Source organism: Myodes glareolus, chromosome 23 (assembly GCF_982192425.1).
Source record: "Myodes glareolus chromosome 23, mMyoGla1.1, whole genome shotgun sequence".
Classification (NCBI taxonomy): domain Eukaryota; kingdom Metazoa; phylum Chordata; class Mammalia; order Rodentia; family Cricetidae; genus Myodes; species Myodes glareolus.
This window is the reverse complement of record NC_142048.1, coordinates 49767988-49791291: the sequence shown is the minus strand read 5'-3', so window position 1 is coordinate 49791291 and position 23304 is coordinate 49767988. Positions and strand designations below refer to the sequence as shown.

The window sequence follows — 23304 nt, the reverse complement described above, 5'->3', positions numbered from 1 at the left end:
GCAATAGAAGTCACCCCAAAAAGGTGACTTATGACATATGACAGCCCAGTGTGGCGAGGTTTGTGACATTCTCCCCTTCTCATGTTCACAAAATGCAATCCCACCTTGTAGACCCTGATGTCTCCTTGCATCCATGTTCAACCCTCAACCCTACAACTTTACTCCTCATCTTCACTAACTTCCTGTGCTTTGGTAGCAGAGCCTACCCTATGCTCCTTTCAGCATATATGTGCTAGTTTGAATAAGAATAGCCCCCACAGGCTCACATATTTGAATGTCTGACCACAGGGGAGTGATAGTACTTGTGAGGGATTAGGAGGTGCAGCCTTGTTGGAGGAAGGGTGTCACTGAAGGTGGGCTTTGGAGTTTCAAAAGCCCAAGACAGTCCCGTATCTGTCTCTTCCTGATGCCTGTGGGTCCAGATGTAGAATTCTCCAACTACTTCTCCAGCACCATGTATACCTGCATGTCACCATTTTCCCCACCATGATGAAATGGACTAAAACCTCTGACACTGTAAACTAGACCCAATTAAATTCTTTTAAGAGTTGGCTTGGTCATGGTGTCTCTTCACAGCAATAGAACAAAGTACGGTAGAAGTTGGTGCCAAGACTGGGATATTGCTGTGACAGACTGACCATGCTGTTTGTTGGCAGAATGTAGACTCTGGAACTTTGGATTACGAAGAAAGTTTAAGTGGTGTTTGACAGGCCATACTAGCAGGGATGTGAACGGCCATGGCCCTGAGAACAAAGCAGATTATGAATATCCAGTTCAAGAGGTTTCAGAGAAGAGTATTAATAAGCAGCCTAGAGACCACCCTTGTGATATTGGCAAAGGATGTGACTACTTTTTGCCCTCATCCAAAAAATCTGCCTGAAGCTAAATTAAAGAGTTTTGGGCTAATGGCTTTGGCAGAGGAGATTTCAAGGCTGCCTAGTATTGACTGTCTCATGGCTGTTAGTGTCTACTCTTATGCAGATCTATAACAAAAAAGAACAACTTGAGCAAGGAAAAACATAAATGTAGAGTTTGAAGAGAAAAGGAGCACTAGAGAGTGTAATGGAATTAAGTCCTTGCTCAAGGAGACAGGAAAAAGTTTCCAGAAAAGCCCGATGATAAATGGAATAAAAGGAAGTGGTGACCCTAGGGCAAGACCCCACCCAATAAGCTTCCAACTTTTGGAAAGGAGTTAAAGAAAAGCTTAAGTACTCAAGGAAAGTATCAAAAACAGAATCTGGTGCAAATGTAATTGAACAAGGACGCTATGTCCCAGCCCAAGCAAGAAGCAGGACTTGTCAGCTTTGGTCACGTGGCTCTTGTAGAGTCATGAATATGAGAAAGGGGTCATGGAATCTCCCTCCACAGCTAAGGAAAGCTACTTAGACCGGGTGTGTGGGGAGTGTCCCTGCATGAAGGCCCAGAAAGACCACTGTGAAAAGCTGTGAAGGTGAAGCCTGGATTGCCTCAGAAACTCCAAGATGCCGGAGATGGCAGTTATGGATACTTGCCAAGGAAAGCTGCAGACTAGGTATGGACCCGGCCCAAGAGAGAGCAGTGTGCTGCAGTCAACAAAGCAAAGTTGGAGATGTGAAGAGCATTTGACATGGGACATGGAGATGAAGAGTTGGGAGTTTGCCCAGCTGGTTTTCAGACTTGCTTTGTCCAGTATTTCTTCATATGATCCCTTTTCTCCCTTTTGGAATAGTAACATATATTCTGTCTAACTGTACATTAGAAGTATATGATCTGCTTTTTAATTTTGATTTTACAGGGGGTTACAGTTAAGAGATTACTATGAGTCTCAGAAGAAATTTTGAACTTTGGACTTTCAAACAGTATTGAAATTGTGATAGATTATAGGAACCTTTGAAGTTAGAGTGAATTCATTTTTGGAATATAATACGTCTACAAGCCTTTAGAGGCCAAGGATTATGTGGTGGTTTGAATAAGTATGGCCCCCATATGTTCATATATTTGAATACTTGATCATCAGGGAGTGGCACTACTTGAGAGGGATTAGGAGGTGTGGCCTTGTTGGAGTAGGTGTGGCCTTTTAGGAGGAAGGTTATTACTGAAGGCAGGATTTGAGACTTCAAAAGTCCAAGCCAGTCCCAGTCCAGTGTCTCTTTATTCCTGCTGCCTGTGGACCCAGATATAGAACCCTCAGCTACTTTTCCAGCACTATGTCTGCCAGGATGCTGCCATGCTCCCCGCCATGATGATAATGGACTAAACCTCTGAAACTGTAAGCAAGCCCCAGATAAATTAGTTTTCTTATAAGAGTTGCCTAGTCATGGTGTCTCTAATGCTCCTGACTAGTTCTTAGATGGATGTTCCTTCAGGAGCACAAAAGAGCTGGTTATGCTATTATAAAACCTATAGCTCCAAGCCAGGTAGTGGTGGCGCATGCCTTTATTCCCAACACTTGGGGGGCAGAGGCAGGCTGATCTCTGTGAGTTCAAGGCCAGCTGGGTCTAGAGAGCAAGTTCCAGGACAGTCAGGGCTATAAAGAGAAAACCTGTCATACATACACACTCACACACACACACACACACACACACACACATAAACAATAGCTCCAAACACACAAAGCCATATGTTATAGCATATCACTCACTCCATGCACAGTCCTCACTACAGCTCTCCTGCTGGCTAAAGATACCATAATCAACCTATACATATACAATATGATATACTCTGAAGCAGCCATCTGGTGGGAACAAGGCTTCCTCACCCAGTATAACACTCTAACTCAAAATGGCTTTTATACACAAATTCTTACAGGTTGCCTGGAAGTCACAACTGGGCACTATCATTCACTTCAGGGGACATCAGTCAAATTCTCAATGACTCCACACCACTAATAGTTTAGCTGAGAAATATGCCAAGCAAGCCCCTACATGCTCACCCTTACAAAACTAACACTCTTTCCCCTATTACTACAGTAGAGCAAAACAAAATTACTTCTCAAGATGGCTACTGGGATGAGTCATGGTGCAATCAGAGTCAACTGTTAATCTTATCTGAAGTTTTCAAACAGAAAAGCTTTTCAACTCCGCATAATCTCTTCCACCCAGGACCTCCAGCCCTTACTGAGTTCCTGCGAGCATGGAATTACCTGTCCCCACAAGACAAACAATTGTTACAATAGGTCTCCTCTGTTTGCAAAAACCAGTCAAACCACTAACCCCAACTCTTGCCTTTTCCAACCCATCAGACAGACTGGTCTTGCCCAGCTTCTGGCTGACAGGAAGATCTAACTCAAATGCCTCTGTCTAGAAAGTACAGATTACCTTCTTGTCCTACTAGACACATTTATGGGATGAGTTGAAGCCTTTCCCACCACCAACAAAAATGACACTACAATTCGAAAAGTCATCACCACAAACAGAATAACACTCAGTTTCGGCCTCTCTTGCACTCGGCCATAGACAGTGGCCTTGAATTTATCTCCAGATGATGTCTAACCTCATCCTTTAACAGTAAATGGGACCTACACATTCCATACTATTCCCAGTCCTCTGGCAGAGTGGAACACATGAACTGTGTACAGAGTCTCTAACCAAACTATCCATACACTTGCATTTAGAGTGGACCAGACTTCTCCCACTGGTCCTCAAGGATCTGTTCCCTCCTACATAAGCCCATAAACCCAAGTGCCTTTCAACTTTTAGAAGGCAGGTCCCTTGTAATCTCAGGATTGCCACTTCCCTCCAATCAATGCTTACCTTCCCTGCTTCATCTTCCTCTCCTCAGACAAAGCCTTTGAACCAATATGGACCAAACATTCCCACACCTCCTACTTAACCTAAACCTATAACTTGAGGCTAGATAATGGTTTATCTCAGAACTCCACACATTCCAAATACCCTATGACAAAAATAGAATGGGCAACTCAAAGTCATACATACTCATTAGTTTCACAGCAGCTAAACTCCAAGGGATCCCTGCCTGGAAATCAGGAAGAAGACAGGGTTGTCCACTGTCTCAACTCCTTGTCTATATTGTGCTCAAAGCACTAGCTGGAGCAATAAGGCATGAAAGGAAAATTAAAATACCAAAAGTATAAGTCAAAATATCCTTCTGCACAGATGATATGGCATACACAAGAAACCTCAAGAATCCCACCAAAAATCTTCTAGAAAAGATAAGAATTCCAGTGAAATAGCAGGATTCAAAATCATCATACAAAAACCAGTAGTCTTTCTATAAACCAACATCCACACCAAGAAAGAGATCATGGAAACATTCCCATTTACAATAGCATCAACGATGATAAAGTATCTTTAAATAAGCTTAACAAGGGAGAGAAAGACATCTACAATTTTAAATCTTAGAAGATGGAAAATGCTAGAAAATGGGAAGACACTCCCTGGCCATAAATTACAATCAACATTATGAAAATGGCGCAACCGCAAACAAAATCCCCACCTCATTCAAAACAGAAACAGAAAAAAATATCCTAAAACTCATATGGAACCACAAAAGACCCCCATAGCCAAAGCAGCCCCTGAACAAAAACGGCAATGCCAGAGGGATTACAATTCCAGACTTCAAAATATATTACAGAGTCATAATCATAAAAATAATATGGTACTGGCAGAAAATTTGAGATTTCATCTTACCCTAGTCAGAACGGCAAAGATCAACTGAACAACCCACAACAAATGCTGGAGAAGATGTGGAGAAAGGGAACCCTCCTGCATTGTTGATGGGATTGAAAACTGGTACAGTCACTTTCAAAATCACCATGGAAAACTCTCAGAAGCTGCAGATAAATCTACCCTGTAACCCAGGTATACCACTCCCTGGCAAATGTCCAGAGGCTGGAACTCCTACTCCACAATACTCGCTCAGTCATGCTCACTGCTACTCTGCCTGTCCACAGGAGCGAGGAGATGGAAAGTACTTAAATGTTCTCCAACTGTTCAATGAATAGTTGAGATGTGGTCCATACACACAATGGAATGCTGAAGAGAAAACAGAAGTCGTGAACTTGGCACGCATAGGAATGGAACTAGAAAAGATCATATTGACCGAGGGAACCCAGACCCAGAAAGACAAACATCACGTGTTCTCTCTCATCAGAGGCTCCACATCACATCTCTCATCAGTTCCTGTGAGTACATATCCTGGAGTAACTGCAGAAACCAGGAAAGGAAAAGGGGACAATGGTGGGGGAGAGGTAAAAGAGGGAAATAGCAGGACAGAAACAATATGAAGTGGAAAATGAGAAAAATAAAGAGGGATTTATTGGGGCAAAGGGTGGGAGAGGAAGGAAGGAGGGATAAATAACACAACGGATGTTGGAAAAAAACATAAGGGATCACATTATTATACATCTAAAATTACATATAACACACCCACACGTGTGTGTGTGTGTGTGTGTGTGTGTATAGTTGAAATGAAGTTATGTCACTTCTGATAATGCTCCCCCAAAAAATCATATATTATTTAACAAAAACCCCAGTACCAAGTGTAAGAAACTGATTTTGAGTTGTTGGTCAAGAGTGCCCAACACACTCCCCGTAAAAGGCAGGCTATTGCCTTTGCCCTTGTGTTCCTCCTAGAGGGAAGGTAAGTCTCTATTGCTAAAGACCCCATGCACTTCGGACACAGGACCTGGAGGATCAGAGCAGGATCTGACCTGAACACCTCCTCCCAGAGAACTACCTTTCAAGGTTCCAGAAAGTGCTAGGAAGTCGCTAAGGGAGGAGAGCAACCGATAGACTGTAAGCCAAAACAGTGACCAGCATAGCAAGGTATCCTGAAGAGTACAGCACCAAGAGACATGCTAACATGGAAGGGGGGGAACCTCAGGACTCCACCCCTAAAAAAAGAACCACAGGCAACTACAGAACACTGAGAGTGGGAGAAACAGTCTTTCTTATGCCCCTGACTGGTTATCCAGCACACCAATTGGTTACCCGTGAGATCATATCCACTCAAGTAACACTAAGTGGATCGAGCAGGTTATATTTATATATAATCATAGCAAAGAAGAAGAGGCCATTAATTTGAGAGAGAAGGAGAGCAATGGAAGGTGGTGGGGGGAGGGGCTGAGAGCAGTTAGAGGGAAGAATGGGAAGGGGAAAGATGTAATCATACTTCAATTTCAAATAAAAATCCCACTAAGTATTTTCTACATCACCCCGACTTGAACTGAGAAAATGGAGAGCAATACCACCAGTATCAAAACCCCTCAAGGTGTAAAAACATGGAAGAAAGAAGAAAACTAAAGGCAACATTGATAAAACTATTGGGCTCAAGCTCTTTCATCCCATCAGCTCTTCCCTCTCCATCTTTGAAGGGAATGCTGGCATGCAAACCCCAGAGGAGGCACCACCTTAACTCCGTATGTCTTAGGAAATGTTAACTGGAATTAATCGCCCACCCTGGGGGCAGACTGCAAATGCACACCCCAAGGCCCAGAAGCACTGGAGTGTACAGGTGGACTACAGGCCTGTGAACAAAGCTGTGCAGGTGTGCTGGGGTGAAACAGGAAAACCTGCTTCCCACAGCACACACCAAAACCTGCTTCCCACAGTACACACCAAAACCTGCTTCCCACAGTACACACCAAAACCTGCTTCCCACGGTACACACCAAAACCTGCTTCACACAGTACACACCAAAATCTGGTTCACTGACCTATAAATTTCTTTCCAAAAGACAAATGCCAACAATTCAATGCAAAAAGAAAGACAGTCTATTCACAAAAAAAAAAGACCAAAAAACAATAAATTATCAAAAAGAAAATGTTAGGCCAGTCACAGTGGTGAACACCTGCCACCCCAGCAACTGGGAAGCTCAAGTGGGAGGGTCACGAGTTCCAGGCCAGCCTGGGCAACACAGCATAAAAGAAAAGCACAGGGGCTGGAGAGATGGCATTGTGAGGCAAAGCTTTTCAAACAAGAGTTATGAAACACTTGATCATCGAGAGCCATCGCCTACATTCTTCTGCTGCGGTACTGAATGGGCCTGGGGCCTCCCATGTGAGTGAGCGTCCTACCACCAAGCCACACCGTGGCTTGAACAATCTGTTGACAGTTATGCAGTGTTTGGATAGCTTTTAGTGTAGGTACATGGTGTGTACATGCTCTTAAGTCCATTCTTTGATGCAGGGGAGGAGAGGGGAAGGGAGGGGAGGGGAGGGGAGGGGAGGGGAGGGGAGGGGAGGGGAGGGGAGGGGAGGAGAGGGGAGGGGAGGGGAGAAGGAGAGACTGATGCCACCCAGATCATCCCAGGCATACGGATGAATGCTGCCAATCTCTGATGTGGAAGAATGGCTATCTCTACGTTAAATACCGCAAGCCCACGGAAATACACATACCTATTCTTTAGTACATACTCTTTGAGGTTATCTTCAAGTATTAGAAAATAATGTTTTTAAATTTATATTTTGAAACTTTTACAGCTTTAATTTAAAAGACAAGTGTTACTTTGTGTGTGTGTGTGCTGTTTTATGTATACATGTATAGAGAGAGAGCGTACATGCATACATGTATATATATAGCATGCATCCCTAGGCATGAAGAGGTCACTGAACTTCAGGGGTCTTCCTCTGCGGTCCTCTACCTCATTCTTTCACTGAACCTGGAGTTTGCCTTCCAGCTGGCTGTCCAAGAAAGCCCCAGGATTTGCCTGTCCCCACCCCAGTGCTGGAGTTATAGTGCATATCTACACCCAGCTTTACATGGGTGCCCAGAAGCCAAGCTTAGGTCCTTATGCTAGCAGAGTAAGTACGTTAGCCACTAAGCTATCTCTCTAGCCAAAGTGAGTAAAACTGATAAATAAAATTAATGAACATATATACATATATATATATAATATTATGATGCTGTTATATGCTGATTATAATGTACATTATAATGTTGATAATAATACTATCTATAGTCACAAAATAAAAATTCTAATCCAGTGGTAGCCTCTCCAAGCGACACTTCACACTGTCCCTGTGGGGTCAGGGGCAGATAGATACAGGGCTCCATGCTATCACACTGCCCCTGTGGGGTCAGGGCAGACAGACACAGGGCTTCATGCTATCACCTGCAGCAGCCTGAGAAAGCCGCTCAACCTCTTAGCTACCTAGAGGCAGGCAAAGCCAGATCCTTGGCCATAGTGCAAAAGAGAAGTCCCGTACGAGCTAACAGAGCAGAGTCAGGGTGTAAAGCACAGAGACTCTCTCTGGTGGAAAGAATAGGCCCGGGGTGCGGGCTCCTCAGAGCAGGCCAGTGACATGTCTCAGCATCAAGCACATGCATGACTTCTCTCAAGTCACATCGCAAAGGGTTGCTAGTAGCCTTTCCTCTTCTTTTTCTCTTTTGAAAATTAAAACAAATCAAAACAAAACCGTTCACGTGTAGGCCAGAATCTGGGGGGTCACTGATTTGGACAAACTGGCTGGGCCAGAAGACCCCAGATCCTCCAGTCTCTGACTCCCCAGCACTGGAATTTCAGACACAGGCCACGTGCCCAGTTTTTACGTGGATGCTGGGGTCTAACTGAGGTCCTCACACTGGCGTGGCAAGCACTTTATAAGCTAAGACAATTTCCTGGCCCCATTCTTTTCTTTCTAATAAATGAAATTATAGAGTGAACTTAGAGGTGCACTAGATGGATTACAATCTGATTTTTTTAAAAACAGGATTGTACCCGGGGTTAGACAAGTTCTTACTATAAGGGTTTCTGATGGAATTTCTAGAAAACTGAAGGCTTTCAGCTGAGAAGGGAGAAAGGCCTTAAGCAAACGCCAATCGTGCTGGAACCCTTGACTCTCGGCAGGCAGAGGCTTTGAACCAGACCCTGACGAAGGGCTGCGACTCTTCCCACACGACATTACCTTCCCTTCCTATCCTGCCTCCCCGCTTCCTCCCGCACAGCTTACGTCAGCCATTTCACGGAATCCCACTGCTTCTCGCTGTTTCTGCTGTAACAACCGCTCCAACGGACACACCACTTTTTGCTTTGGAATGTGTGTTTTCTCCAGTAACATCCCACTTAAGGAAGAGTGGTTTTCCCTGCCAAACAACGAAGGCTTAATTGACAGGTTAGTCAATATCAAGTAACTGTAAAAGTCTTATATTAAAAAAGAAAATTGAATAAAGTAATATCATTGAAAACCACAAGGTGGGGCTGGAGAGACGGTTTGGTGGTTAAGAGTGTGTACTGCTCTTCCAGGGGGCTGGAGTTCGATTCCCAGCACCCATACCCAGGGGCTGGATTTCACAATTGCCTATCATGCCAGCTCCAGTGCATCTAATGCCCTCTTCTGTCCTTGACCAGTACCTGCATGCACTGCACAGATACACATTTTATTAAAAATAAAAAAAAGCAATATGATTGTGCAAAAGGGCTACATGAAATATGTAAAACACAGTACCAACTCACTAGAAGGAATGCCAACTTTGACATTAACTGACATATTTACACCACATGATAGAAATCAATAGACTCGGGGTTATTTTTTTGTTGCTACACTGCTAAATGATCATCCTATTTGATGAGATAATGTATTTTATTATTATAAAAACTAAACTACATAATGCAGTAGTTCCTAACCTTCCCAATGCTGCAACCCTTTAATACAGTTCTTCAGGTTGTGGTGACCCCAACCATAAAATTATTTTTGTTGTTACTTCAAAATTGTAATTTTGCTGCTGTTATGAATCATAAATATCTGTGTTTTCTGTGGTCTTTGAAGGTCTTTGAAGGTCTTTGAAGCACAGGTTGATAACCGCTGCTATAGTGACAAAGGAATGTATTTTTTTCTACACCGAATCATAGGTAGGACCAGCTTCATATAAAACAGACATACATCTTTAAAATCCTCACCATGAGCCGGGCGGTGGTGGCTCACACCTTTAATCCCAGCATAGGGAGGTAAATGCAAGCGATCTCTGTGAGTTCAAGGCCAGTGGTCTACAGAGTGAGCTCCAAAACAGCCAGGGCTGTTATACAGAGAAACCCTGTCTCGAAAACAAAACAAAAAACAAACAAAAACATCTTCACTGTGAATCTAGTATAATGTTTATAGCAACATTACTGAATAAATGCAAGAAGGGAACTCACTACTACAACAGTCTTCAGAAAAAGAAATGCATGTGGTTTACAAAGGCATTTTAAAAGTATTAAATACAAAGATATTAAGATAAACCACTTCCCACCAACAGGCTGGCATTTTAAAGTTCAGTGATACCATAAGCAAGCGCACAGAGAAACAATGCACAACCACTGCTCACGGAAAGGTAAGCATACACCTTTCTGGGAAGCAGTTATCAAATAGGTAATACTTATCAACATGTTAAATGCTCGATGCTTTTGTCCTAGATCCCAGAACATTTCCTCTGAAGCTCGGAGGATTTCACTATATGGATATAAAATTAGATGAGAATGATCACTGTCATATTTAAATGGTAAACATTTGGAAGCCAACCAAAAACTCTGTAGATAATTAGCTACATACAGCCCACCCACAGAAAGCTGTGTTGTGACTGTAAAGTAGGCAAATGTATATAAAAAGACATCTACAGTTGGTAAACGTGAAGAGTCACAGAAGAGCGTCGGGTGTGGTGTTAGCCCTCAACCCCAGCCCTTCCCGCAGAGAGGCAGGAAGACTCTGGGCTCCAGGTTAGCCTGGACTATGGAAAGAAACTTCTCACCAAGAACAAAATTCTGAGTCCTATTTTCCAAAAATATAAGAAATGTGAGTTCAGTTCAGTGGTAGACTATGCCGGGAGTGTAGATCTGGGGTACAGTGTAAGCCTACTATGCATGTATGCCTATTATGCTTGAGGATCTGGGTTTCATCATCAACACAGCAAATATTAATCAACTGACTAATCAATTAAAATGGCAAATCCATAACCTAACACCCTTATAGCCAACATCTGTTCACTCCTCTGTCAGTCCTACAAGCTATAATATAAAGTTAGGTACAAGCCACTCATCTCTTCATCCATTAGAAGCTTGGTACTGAGACTGAGGTGACCAAATGCAGGACACAAAAACAAAATCATCAGCCTACCACCGAATGGGGAGGGGGCTTAACTCAGTGACAAGGTGTGTGCATGAGACATGTCGGGGCCTGGGTTCATTCCCCCCAACACAACAAAAACTCTGGCAGCTGATCATGGCCTGGGAGATCAATGGGGTCATCGGTGTTGTTTCTAGGAAAAAGGAGACTTCTCTACATACTTAAATCCCCAGTGAACCCACACCCCAACAACTCCCACTCCGCAGTTACAGTAGAGGCATTAAGGAGGGGCAAGACAATGACCAGATAGATACTCCCTCCTCCAGCCCTCTCCTAAGCTTAGACCTCTGCTCACAGAAGACAAGTTCCTAGGGTGGTGGGGAAAATGTACTCGCCAAAAAAGCTGCTTATTCTAATGTTTTAGAAAAGGGAAATTTCTCCTTCCTGTTCAAAGCACAAATAAATCATAGAGTAATGATTTAATTCTAAACTGAATAGAATGTATGCTATGTTGTATAAGAAACACAAGATTCAAACAAGAAAATTCATTAATCTAAAATGCAATTTAAAATTTTTAAATTACATTGAGTATGTGTGTGTGTGAGTGTAGTATGTGTGTGTTTGAAGGGCCTGAGCATGCTATGACGTGTGAAGAGCATGAGCATGTTACGACACACGTGTGAAAGTCAAAAGACAACTGTCAGGAGTTGGTCCTCCTTTCATTAAGTGGGATGTGGAGATTGCACTCGGGTTGCCAGTCTTGACAGCAGGAGCCTTTACCTGCTAAGCCATCTCACTGGCCCAAAAACAAATCTGAAATACTTCCCTCACGGCAGTTCCGGTGTCTTGTCAACCAATGCCACCTAAGACTTACCCTTCCCATTCACCAGAAATCAGTAGTTCTCTAATACTCCATACTTTCACGCCTGTCTCACCAAATATATTAAACAATATTTTATGTCATTGGAAAGGCAAGGGCTTGTCATCAAACCTGAGATTAACTCCTTCGGGAACTTATTACCTAGTCAATCAATCTGAGTTTCCGTGGCTGTTAAAGACAAGGCTACCTCTTCAGGTAATGATTAAAGTAAGTGATAATTGATACATACATGGCATTACACCACATAGCAATTGCTACATGAACAACCAAACTTTGATCATAATAGACTCGGATGTAAATACACTGTTCACAGTGAACAAGTATTCAACTATAATGGGCTTGTAGTTTGGTTCTTAGGGTCATAAAACAGTTACTACAAATGTCCCTTATCTGAAGATTACTTAAATTCTTTCTCAAAAAGAATCCCAACTTTTAAAAATGGTACTTGAATCAAAAAAGAATAATGTAGCTGCACCTATATATTAACAAAGAATATGTTACACAAACAATAAAGTTAAAAGAAGGCCAGGCATATCTGGGCTCACACATATAATCTCAGCACTTGAGAGGCTGAGGCAGGAAGATCTGATTTCATATTTTAAAATGTGCACACAAGTGCACACAAACACATTCGTATACATACACTTACGCATAGATGTCGGGAGAAAACAACTGCTTCCACTTTTTTCTTTCTATCTTTCTATATTCTCTCATTCCATCATAAATTTGTTTGGGAAGGGAGTTTCCCGTGAGTTCTTGTTTATAACAGACCTAACAGTATCATAACCAGTGCTTTGTTTCAGTTGGTAAAACGCTTGCCATCTAAGCATGAGGACCTGAATTTGACCCCAGCACACACATTTAAAAAAGAAAAAAAAAAAAAAGCATGGCACCATACACAGCTGTAATCCCTGCACCAGTGAGGTGCAGCTAGAAGGGAACCCTAAGGCGTGCAGCCAGCTAGTCTGACCTAACCTGTGAGCTCCAGGTTCAGTGAGACCTTGTCTCAAAACATAAAGTGGAGAGTACCTGAAGAAGACCACACACACACACACACACACAAACCCTCACGCATACACATACGAATGCATTTCACACTGTCATACATATGCACTCACATGCACACACACACTCAAACACACACAGAATGGAGTTGTAACTGCTCAGACATCTATGGTGCTAACTCAGTCTTATTCAATCGGCAAAAACCACACAGCTCGAGAACCGCAAGTTCTATATAAAAGCCTAGTTTTCCGTTTGCGGTTCTCCAGAAAGTGGATGCAGAGGGGATCACAGCCGTACGAGGCAGGATCCCTCACCCAGCTTTGAAATGAGAAATCTGATGCTGAGCCTCCAATACTCTGGGTCCAAGGGCCTAGAATGAACCGAGGATTGCCTACTAAGGTTTCTTCACCAGCTTCTCTTCAGAGGGGGCTGCTACCCTAGTCAGGTTCCGGGGATTCCCACAGCCTAAGAGATTAGCACTGACCATTAAAATGCGCATAGCCCAAACCTCAGGGGCTGAGTTTACAAAGTCTGGGAAGTCTGAAGCATTTTTCCCCAAGAAAATGTTTACTATTCTTCTATCCTAAACACTTAGCTAAAGATATAAATGTCAGCTATGAGTCACGTACACCAGCAACACAGGATGTGTCTGAATAAACGCTTTGTTATTCTCCAGGCTTCTAAAAGCTTGAACAGTTTGCCTGCCTGTTTAATGTCGTTTAAAGAGCTACAGAATGAAAACGGAACAGTGACTCTCTGGAAGCAAAGTGCCTGGAATTCACTGAGCACGGCGTTCACGTCTGACCTGCCTGAGACCTACTCAAACTAGCCGATTTTACACATCCCTGGCCAGGAAGAAACTTGGAAAGAGTCTCTTGGAATTGTCTACAAACTCATCAAAAATAAAAGGCAATTAAAAATTGGGAGGGGGAGGGGTTCATCCTGCGGATTCAACCATGATCTACACCTACTAAGCTTCATCTCTAGTCATAAAAAAAAGATTTTAAAATTTTAAAAATAAATATCTTAGAGCATCCTGGCTAAAGAGATGAAAGCAAAATAATCTTAAAAACTGTTTCTGTTATCAATACCCAAGTAAGTCTTTAGCATTCAACAATCTCTCTCTCTCTCTCTCTCTCTCTCTCTCTCTCTCTCTCTCACACACACACACACACACACACACCACACCACACCACATTAAGCCACACAATTTGGCTTGGTGATTTTCACCACATGAGCACCAGCACAGGCTTGGTGGTAGCAAGCACTTGTAATCCTAGCACTTGGGACACTGAGGCAGTGGGATTGCTGTAAATTCTGGGGTTATATAGTAAGGTTTTGGCCAGTGTGGGCTACAGAGTAAGATCCTGTATAAAATCTAAACAAACAACAACAATAAAAAAATAAAATGAACAGCAGAAAAATTCCTATAAGAGGGAAAGTATTTAATGAAGACTTCTCTTTGTCTCTAACTAGTAGGATGCCTTCAAAATGTAGGCCAGAACAAGCTCAATAGAGGCCCAAGTCTCAGTAGTTTACCCTAAGGCAGTACCTGATTCAAGAAAGATCACAAACTGAGACCATCCAGGCACCACCCAGGAACAGACCATCCAAAGGAAATTCCTTACGTTCCAACCACTGCAGATAGATCACCTGCCAGCACACACCCTGGGCTTTTTCACCTTGATAACCCCTAGACAAATGTCAGCCAATCGGGGGTCCTGAACCTTAGAAATCCCTCACCCCCACCTTGCCACTATAAAACCCCAACCCTCACTGAGCTTGGGACCCTCCGATCATTGCAACACACTGGACGAGCAGAGAGTCTGAGTTTGCAAACCTGTGTAAGAATAAAGGCTCTTGGTTTATACATACGGGGCTCGGTCTCCTATTTGGCTTTGGGGGGACTCTGTGATCTGGGTATGACACAAAATGACTTTCCCCCTACCTGACTATTCAAGGAAAAAAATCCCACACAGGCCATTAGGAGACACCACTAAGACCATCACTCTTAAATAACCCTGTACGCTCCCTGCCCCCCCAGTAAAAATGACTTTTGGCCTAACAAAACTTACATGTATTTGCTTAAGAAAAGCAGCTTCCCTCTGAATCCACATTTTGGAAGTATTTTATCTGAGTTGAGATCAGTAAAATAAGGAACATAGGAGGGAAGTAGGAAGCAGAGACCAAGCACTTGTGTGGCAGGCTCACCACAAACAAATGACAAATAAACAGAAGTAAAGGAAGACCCATTGTCTAGCTTGTAGTTTGGGAAGCTTCTACTTCACCAAATTTTCTGAAAATATAAAGCAACAAGACCCAAATTTCACACTCCCACCTTGACCCAAACCCCGCAGACTTGACTCCTGTCAGTACAACACTTGTACATACACACACACACACACACACACACACACACACACTCACACACAGCCAAGCCTCTCCCCATAGGAGACCTGGAGCTACCTCCAGGTGCAAATTTAGTCCCAGTCTGGGGAGCCTCTCAGCCTATCTTCCCGTGCACCGACCTGGGAACTCCTTTCCAGGGTTCTACTTAAAACACCGCCGCCTTCTTCCTCGGGCTGGGAAGAGTCTTTCTCCTCTGAAGACGCCAATCTGGCCAAGCCCCCGACCCCAGAGCTCCTCCTGAAAGAGCACCTCTTGTGCATGGACAGCAATGTCACCTGCGGGTTACTCAGAGTAGCCAGGGAAGATTGCTCCGGGTTCAGGTGCACCTTGCCCTTAGCCTTCTCCATAGTCAGGTCCATCGTCACTCCTTCCCTTCCCACTAACGCAGATCGGCTTCAGCACGCTTCTGGCAGTGTAAGGAAAAGGCTTTCAAAAGGTCTTGCTCAATCAGTGGGACAGGCAGTCTTCCCAGAAGGCAGGGAGAGGCAGTCTGCAGTCTGCAGGCAGCTCAGGAACTTGCACACATTACACACCATCGCCGGGTGCCTATTTGCTTTGTTTATCTCCACCCAACCCAATTGGCAGTCCCTCATTCAGCACAGGTGTGGGGTACTGTGGGCCCCAGCACAAAATCCACATGCACCATACCCAACAGCCAGGAGCCCAGCACCTAACCTCCCAAAGCCAGGCGCAGCTTCCTTTTGGCCACCTGTACTCCTAGAAACCTGACGAGAGACAAAACTGATGAGGCGCGTCCTCGTAGTGCCAAGCTGCAAGGGTTTTCCTGGAACAGTTTCAGGGGCCTCGTCCAGCTCCAGCACTGGCAGAGGGCGGTCTACTGGGTAAGCGAAGTATTTCCCGGACAACAGGACTGGCATTCCCAAACAAGTGCTAGGAAGCTCCATGCTTCCTGCAGCTTTGCGTTCCCTTGACTTCAGGAAGAACTGACTGCACAAACGCACGGCTAGCAAGGTGCACTCGGCCTTTATATTGGCACAATTGGCAGGAACTAATCCATAACTCAGCCTTCTCAGGCTACCTGCCGCTCCACCTGAGGATTACCAGACAGTGTGGAAATCCGGGCAGTTGCCCTCGGTCAGGCAGGGCAGTCTCCTTTCCCGTCCCCCACCTGACCCACTAAGGAAGGTGACTTCATGCCCTGTGGGAAGAAAATTCAGACAGACACTAATACTGGCCACATCTACTGTTGGTGTGTGGAAGGTCACAGGGCAGAGTGAATCAGTGTGTAAAGCATTCACTCTGGGAGTAATCATTTCTGCATACTCCCCACAGCTGAGCACACCACGTTCAGCTCACTGAAACATGTATGTAGAATCCATGTCCTTCTGTATCCACACAATGACATCTCTTTCTACCTGAAAATGACCTCAAGAACTCTGGACCATGAGATCTGTCTTTGAGTGAGTGGTATCAGGGATAGAGCTCAAGTGGAGCTGCCTAGCATGCTCCACCCCGGGTTCCAGCTCCAGACTACAACTAACTAACCAACCCAACAATCAGTCCAACAACCAACAAACCCAACAACCAGCCAAACCAACAATCAGCCCAACAACCACCAGCCCAACAACTAGGCCAACAACCAACCAATCCAACAACCAGCCCAACAATCAACCAACCCAACAATAAGCCCGACAACCAACCAACCCAACAACTAACCCAACAACCAGACAAACCAACAATCAGCCCAACAACCAACCAACACAACAACTAACCCAACAACCAGACAAACCAACAATCAGCCCGACAACCAACCAACACAACAACTAACCCAACAACCAGACAAACCAACAATCAGCCCGACAACCAACCAACACAACAACTAACCCAACAACCAGACAAACCAACAATCAGCCCAACAACCAACCAACCCAACAACTAACCCAACAACCAGACAAACCAACAATCAGCCCAACAACCAACCAACCCAACAACTAACCCAATAACCAGACAAACCAACAATCAGCCAAACCAACCAACCAACCCAACAACCATTTAGGTGTGCCTAAATATTTGGGGTTTTGTTTTACTTTTTGTTTCAGTGGCACTGAGATAGACCCCAGGACCTCCTGCATGATGGGCAAGCACACCTAGAAGAATTTCTAAGCATAAGACCTTCAAAATTGCAATACATTTGTGACATGGAAATACAGTTGTCAGAACATGAAGACAGAGGAAGGGGGCATTACAGACACTGGCCACTTTCTTGAGCCAGAAGATCTAGTCCAACCTGCTCTTTCATCTTTCCCTCACATCTGACCCCAGTCCTCTCTCTCAGTCCCACCTCCCAAACTACTCTGATTAGCCTGCCTCTGTTTCAAATTGCCCCTGTCCCCTATTGAAATTCCAGCAGCACCAAGGTCAACACTATCTGCGCATGTAATTCCTGTTAGGGAAATTCAACCATCAAGAACACTTGGAGAGACAGAAGAAACTCTTTCATTACAGGAGGCTGCGACCCAAGTTCACACTTTGAAAAGATCCTGCAACTTTTGTAGGTCTGGTAAGAGGGACGGTATGAGTGCTGTGTCCACCAAAAGGAATTTTCATCAGGCACGATTACAGGAGAAGACATTTTTGTACAGAGATGTTTTGCAGGCGGCAATAAGAGAAAGTAAATACTTGCTAGAGTTGGACCTTCAATGTGGCCAAATGGGAGAGGACAAAGGGAATGGGCCACTGCATCTTCCCAGTGTGGCTACATTAAATAAAACTCCTTTTTCTGATTTTCACTTTTAATTTGGTTCTTTTAATTGACCTCTTGAGAGCAGGTGGCCAGACCTGATTTGGGACATAGGCTGGGATCCCAACCCCTGCCACGCATCCCCAGCCCCCATCTCCCAACCCCCCTCCACCCTGAGTTTGATAACAGTAGTAATTAAAGCATACAATCTTTGGCAGGTAAGAGGATATGGTTTTAGCAAATAGGATCTGCAATGTGACCTTCACCAAGATAGCTGTTGTACTAACTCTTCCTGGCACTGTTTATTTTTCCCAGCAAAAGGAGTAGAGGTCTCAACGCGCAGGCAGAAATCAGTGCACTTCAGTAAAGCCAACTCATTTTACTTCTACATAACCCTCTGGTTACTAGGCAACGATTCCGATGAAGCTATTATAACATAGAGTAATCATATAATTATAAAGGTATTCTCATCATCTCCTGTTCATTATCTTTCCTAGAAGTCAACCATCCTTTGTCCACTGACTCTGCAAGCTGATTATCCACTCTGGCTTCTACCGCCTTGTAGGTGCTCAGTTCTGAGAAATGGCTGGGCTCTGAACGAGGATCTTCCATCTATGGTGATGAACAAACGTCAGGTGCTAGGTAAGTCTGTTTAAATGCACTTAAATAACTGAGTTGAGCTGTGTGAACATGGCAGAGAATGCTTTTTGAACCTCTAAAGAATTCTTTAGAGGTTTTGGTTCTGTTTTTCTTTTTGATGGGTCTAACCATAGACCCATAGTGTGATGGGTCTATCACATAGACCATCCTGGCAATCCTTCTGCCTCTGCTTTTCTGAGTGCCAGTGTTATAGGCATGTTCAACCATGCTTAGAAATTCTACCTAGAAATTGCTTTTCTGTCCCCTTTATACAATCCCAAGGGCAAACCCCATTATCCTCTCATTCATTCCTTCTAAAACAGCAGGTCTCCAAAGTGCCACCTTGCACTCATGTATTTTGACTCCCACGTGTGCAAATTGTGCTGTGTCCTAAAACAAAATACACACACACACACACACACACACATTTATATATACATATATATGCCACACACTCCCTTTGCTGTCCCAAACAACCGTTTTGCAAGCTGAGAAGCCTGGGCCCCAAAGGCAGATGGGCAGCTCATGTTTCCATGAGTCCCTGGGACAAAAGGGCCCTGTTTGGGGGAGGGACATCTGGCGAAGAAAACATTTCACCACTCAAAAAGATTACCAGCTCCACCCAGGAGCTTTCACTAGAAGGGCCTTCAAGAAAGACCCTGGGGCGGGCCGGGCCAGCCCTCTGAGGCACAAGAAGAGTCTCAGATTCTGTGACAGGACAGGACGGCAGAATCTGACACTAAGCTTCATGCTGGACACAGAGGCCTGGAAGTTTCCCACACTGGGAATATGGTTCTCAAACAGCACATTCACCACAGCCAAGGGCCCACAGATCATCCATCCTTCGAGTCAGAACACAGACCGGTCAGACTGAAAGCCAAATGTTAAGTGTGCACACAGCATAAGACCCCAAAAACCTTGGTCTAGCCCTGTAAGTCACACCTGACCCTCTCATCCATGTACCCTCTCAAACTTGCCAGATCCAGCCAGGGTCCCACATCCAGTGTCCCAGCCTAGTCTGGCCACCTCTGCCTGCATCACCACCAATTTCCAGGTTTCTATCATGACCCGCTCTGCCTATCCCACAACTCACAAGTGCACCCCATACCACACAAAACCTCTGCACCAGCCACATCTGACCCCACACTCCAGGCTGGAAATGGGGCTTGTGCACTATCACTAACCCAGTCCCATCTGTGCACCCGGCTTCATTTCACCTAAGCGTTCCCAACCTCTCAGCCAACACGCTTGCATGTGTGCTCTCTTCTGCCCCCAGCTGCTCTGTCCACATCAGACACAGAAATAGAGAAGTCTACACACCCAGATCTCATGGCAAAATGCGAACAATACTAAAGATCAAGTCAGTATCTCCCATTCTAAATCCACCTGTCTTGTAGAAATGTTGCCAATGAGAATTAACCACATGAACCCCAAGGCACAGAATTGAAAAGAACAATCATAGATGTCATCGAATAATTCAAGGAGTTTAAAGATGCAAAGAAACAGCTCAGTGGAATTAAGGAAAAAGAGCTTAAGAATAAACAAAACAAACAAACAAACAAACAAAAATAAAAAAAATAAACTCCTGAATGATGATCAACAAACTGACAAGAGCCAGGCATGGTGGCACCCCCGACCACTCGGAGGCAGAGGCAGACAGGTCTCTGTGAGTTCAAGACCAGCCTGGTCTATATAGTAAGCTTCGGGACAGCCAGGGCTACACAATACTGAGATCTGAGAACTTGTCAAAAAAAGAAAGAGAAAAAGGAAAGAAAGAGCAGGGGGAGAAAGCACAAACACACACAAGGCTGGTAGGAATGATGGAGACCATCCAGGGCTTGGGAACAAAATTCAATAAAGATACAGAAACACTAAAGAAGACAAAGTGAAATGAAGATGGAACTGAAAACCCAGCTAGAAAAATCAAGGCACAATCTTACAAGTAGAATGAACTAAGCAGAAGACAGAACATTAGGACTTGAAGACAAAGCAGACAATCTAGAGCAAATAAGCAAGGAATACAAAAAAAAAAAACATTCAAAAGGGAAAAAAGGAAAGGAACATATATGAAATGTGATACACTATGAAAAAAAAAACCTTTGAATTATAGGCATAGACGAGGGAAAAGAGACACGCAGACCAATGCGACAAAACCAAAGACGAAAACAAAGCACACATAACGTTAGCAATTTAACACTTGACAAAAATACCAAAACTTCATGCTGAAGAAAAGAAAACATCGTCAGCAAATGGCGCCAGGAAACCTGGCTGTCCACACACAGAAGAGTGAACTCGGACCGGGATCTCTCACTTTGCACAAAATCTAACTCCTAAATGAATCAAAGACTCAGCGCGAAAGCTGCAACACTGAAATACTGAAACCGCTAGAGGAAAACACAGTCAGTGCCCTCCAGACACAGCGGCGGGAAAAGACTTTCTGAAGAAGACCGATAGGCAAGCTTGTGCACAGCTAAAGAAACAATCAACCTGGTGAAGAGGAAGCACACAGAACAGAAGAGAATCTTTGCCAGTTACGTATCTGACCAAGAATTAGGATCCAGAATATATACATATCCTAAAACAAAGACTCAAAGACAAAACAAAAAAGACCCATTCAAAAATCAGACCTGGGATTTAAACAAAGTTTTCAAAAGAAGAAAAATATCTAAAAATATCTCAAAAAATGTTCATCATTGTCCCTAGCAATCAAGGAAATGAAAATCAAAACAACTTGGAGATTTCATCTTATCCAAGTCCAAATAATAACAATAAAAAATAATGCAAAATAACGGACGGTAAATGCTGCAGGGAGTATAGAGAATGGGAACCCCTCGATAACTGTTGGTGAGATTGCAAACTGGTGCAGCCACTCCGAAAATCAGTGCAGAGAACTCTCAAAAAGCTAAAAACAAATCTATCATTATGACCCAGCTATACCACTCCTTGGCATACGGCCGGAGGACTCACCATCCTACTCTGCAGTTACTTACTCGGCCGTGTTCACTGCTGCTCTATTTACAATAGCAAGGAAAAGGAAACAACCTGAATGTCCTTCGACAGATGAACGCAGAATGCAAATGTGATACATAGACACTGGGGAACACTATTCAGGTGTAAAGAAAAATGAAATCATGAACTTTGCAGGGAAATGGATGGAACTAGGCAAGATCATATTGAATGAGGTCACCATGTTCTCTCCCATCACAAGCCCCTAGCTCCCAAATCTTCAGATATGGGCTCATATCCTGGAGTAACTGCAGAAACCAGGAAAGTAAAAGCAGATCAAAGTTGGGATAGAAGTGTTGGGGAGCAAAAGAGAAGGGAATAGCAGGGCACAGGGGATCTGAGTGGGGAAATGGGAAAAAGGGGGCCTCTAATTAGGTAGAAGGGAGGAAGGCAGATATAGAAGATGAGAGAAGGGTGAAATAACAGTCAGAATGACTGAAAAGTCATAAAGAATTAGACTATTAATTATTTACCTTAAAAAACTATGATACACATAAGCCTTTGTAAATGTACATACATAATCTAAATGAGGGTTTTTTTTTTCATCCAGGCTAACAATGCTCCTTCCAAGACCCAAAGTTTACTGAGCAAAACCCCAACACAGGTATGAGAAGTCCTCCCTTGAACTGCTGGTCTGGGTCATCCAAGAGATTGCCAAAACATTACAGGCTCTTCTTGTTACTGCCCTGGGCTGCCCCCAGAGGTAGAAGGTAGAAACACCAAGCTTCAGATCCAGAGCCCAGAGGCCCCAGAATGGAAAGGGACCTGAAAGTCTCCTTCTTCCCTGAGGAGTAGCTTTCATGGAACCAGAAGGTATCACGTAAGCTTCCAAATATAATAGTCCTAGCCGGCTATGATGTGTATGAACCACAGCAAGACCAGCATGGTAAGACAACCCTAAGGGTGCACTAGTGGCATACATGCCTTGACAGTAAACAATAGCTTTCTAATTGGACTAAAGACCCACTCAACAAGAAGGAAATCACTCCAAGTACATAAACAGCTACCCAAGGCTGGTGAAGACATGATCTTGAAGGAGAATCTACAACCTCCGCTTTATTAATCCATCTTAATTCCTAACTACATTCTAAATATTTGTCCTTATACCCACAGATAAGTATAGTCCTGACCCCTCACCAGGGAAACTTCTCTTTGCAACAGATGGAGACCATTACAGAAAAGAACAGCCAATCAAAATCCAGAGTTGTGAAGCCCAGTCCCAGGGGATATATCCTCAAAACATCTCCAGCACCTAAGGCTCAGGGAACATTGCAGAAGAGGAGGGGAGCAGGGGGACTGTAAGAACTGAAGATCCGGGAGTCTGCTGTAAGACTGTGTCTCTTAGTAACGTCAGGAGCTACACCCATTAAGTCTCACCAACATAACTGCATAAGCAGGAGCTGAACAAGAAAAATAACAGACATCCTAAAGTAGACGGAGGGTAGTGAGGAAGCACAGAAGTCCTCCACCCTACCTGGAGATCTAGGGTCAACTAAGGAATGCCTAGAGCAGGAGAAACGGTCTCCCCCAGAGAAGAGCGCCCCAATTGGTTATCCAATACCAAATGGTCAAGTCTGAAAACACATATACAAGCAACAATATACAGACTGAGCAGGGTGCATTTATATATTTAGGAATATATGTATAAACATGTATGTGTGTCATGATAATTAATGAAAAAAGAAG

General features: G+C 43.9%; 1 protein-coding gene and 1 long non-coding RNA gene across 3 annotated transcripts in view; one reads left to right on the top strand and one right to left on the bottom strand.

Moving 5' to 3' along the window:
• Atp7b (ATPase copper transporting beta) overlaps nucleotides 1-23304 on the bottom strand; it is a 74331-nt gene that overhangs the window by 38861 nt on the left and 12166 nt on the right. Inside the window, exon 1 of one of the 2 annotated variants that reach the window (XM_087900816.1) lies at nucleotides 15392-15984. The exons of the other annotated variant lie outside the window; for it this stretch is intronic. Coding sequence (XP_087756942.1) covers nucleotides 15392-15631 — 240 coding nt within the window. The 5' untranslated portion in view covers nucleotides 15632-15984. Of the gene's footprint in view, nucleotides 1-15391; nucleotides 15985-23304 lie in introns of those variants that run through there. 2 annotated transcript variants of the gene reach the window in all.
• Nucleotides 8798-13951, top strand: LOC146890556 (uncharacterized). Its single transcript, XR_014998624.2, has 2 exons — nucleotides 8798-9052; nucleotides 13540-13951. It is a non-coding gene; the product is annotated as an uncharacterized LOC146890556 (long non-coding RNA).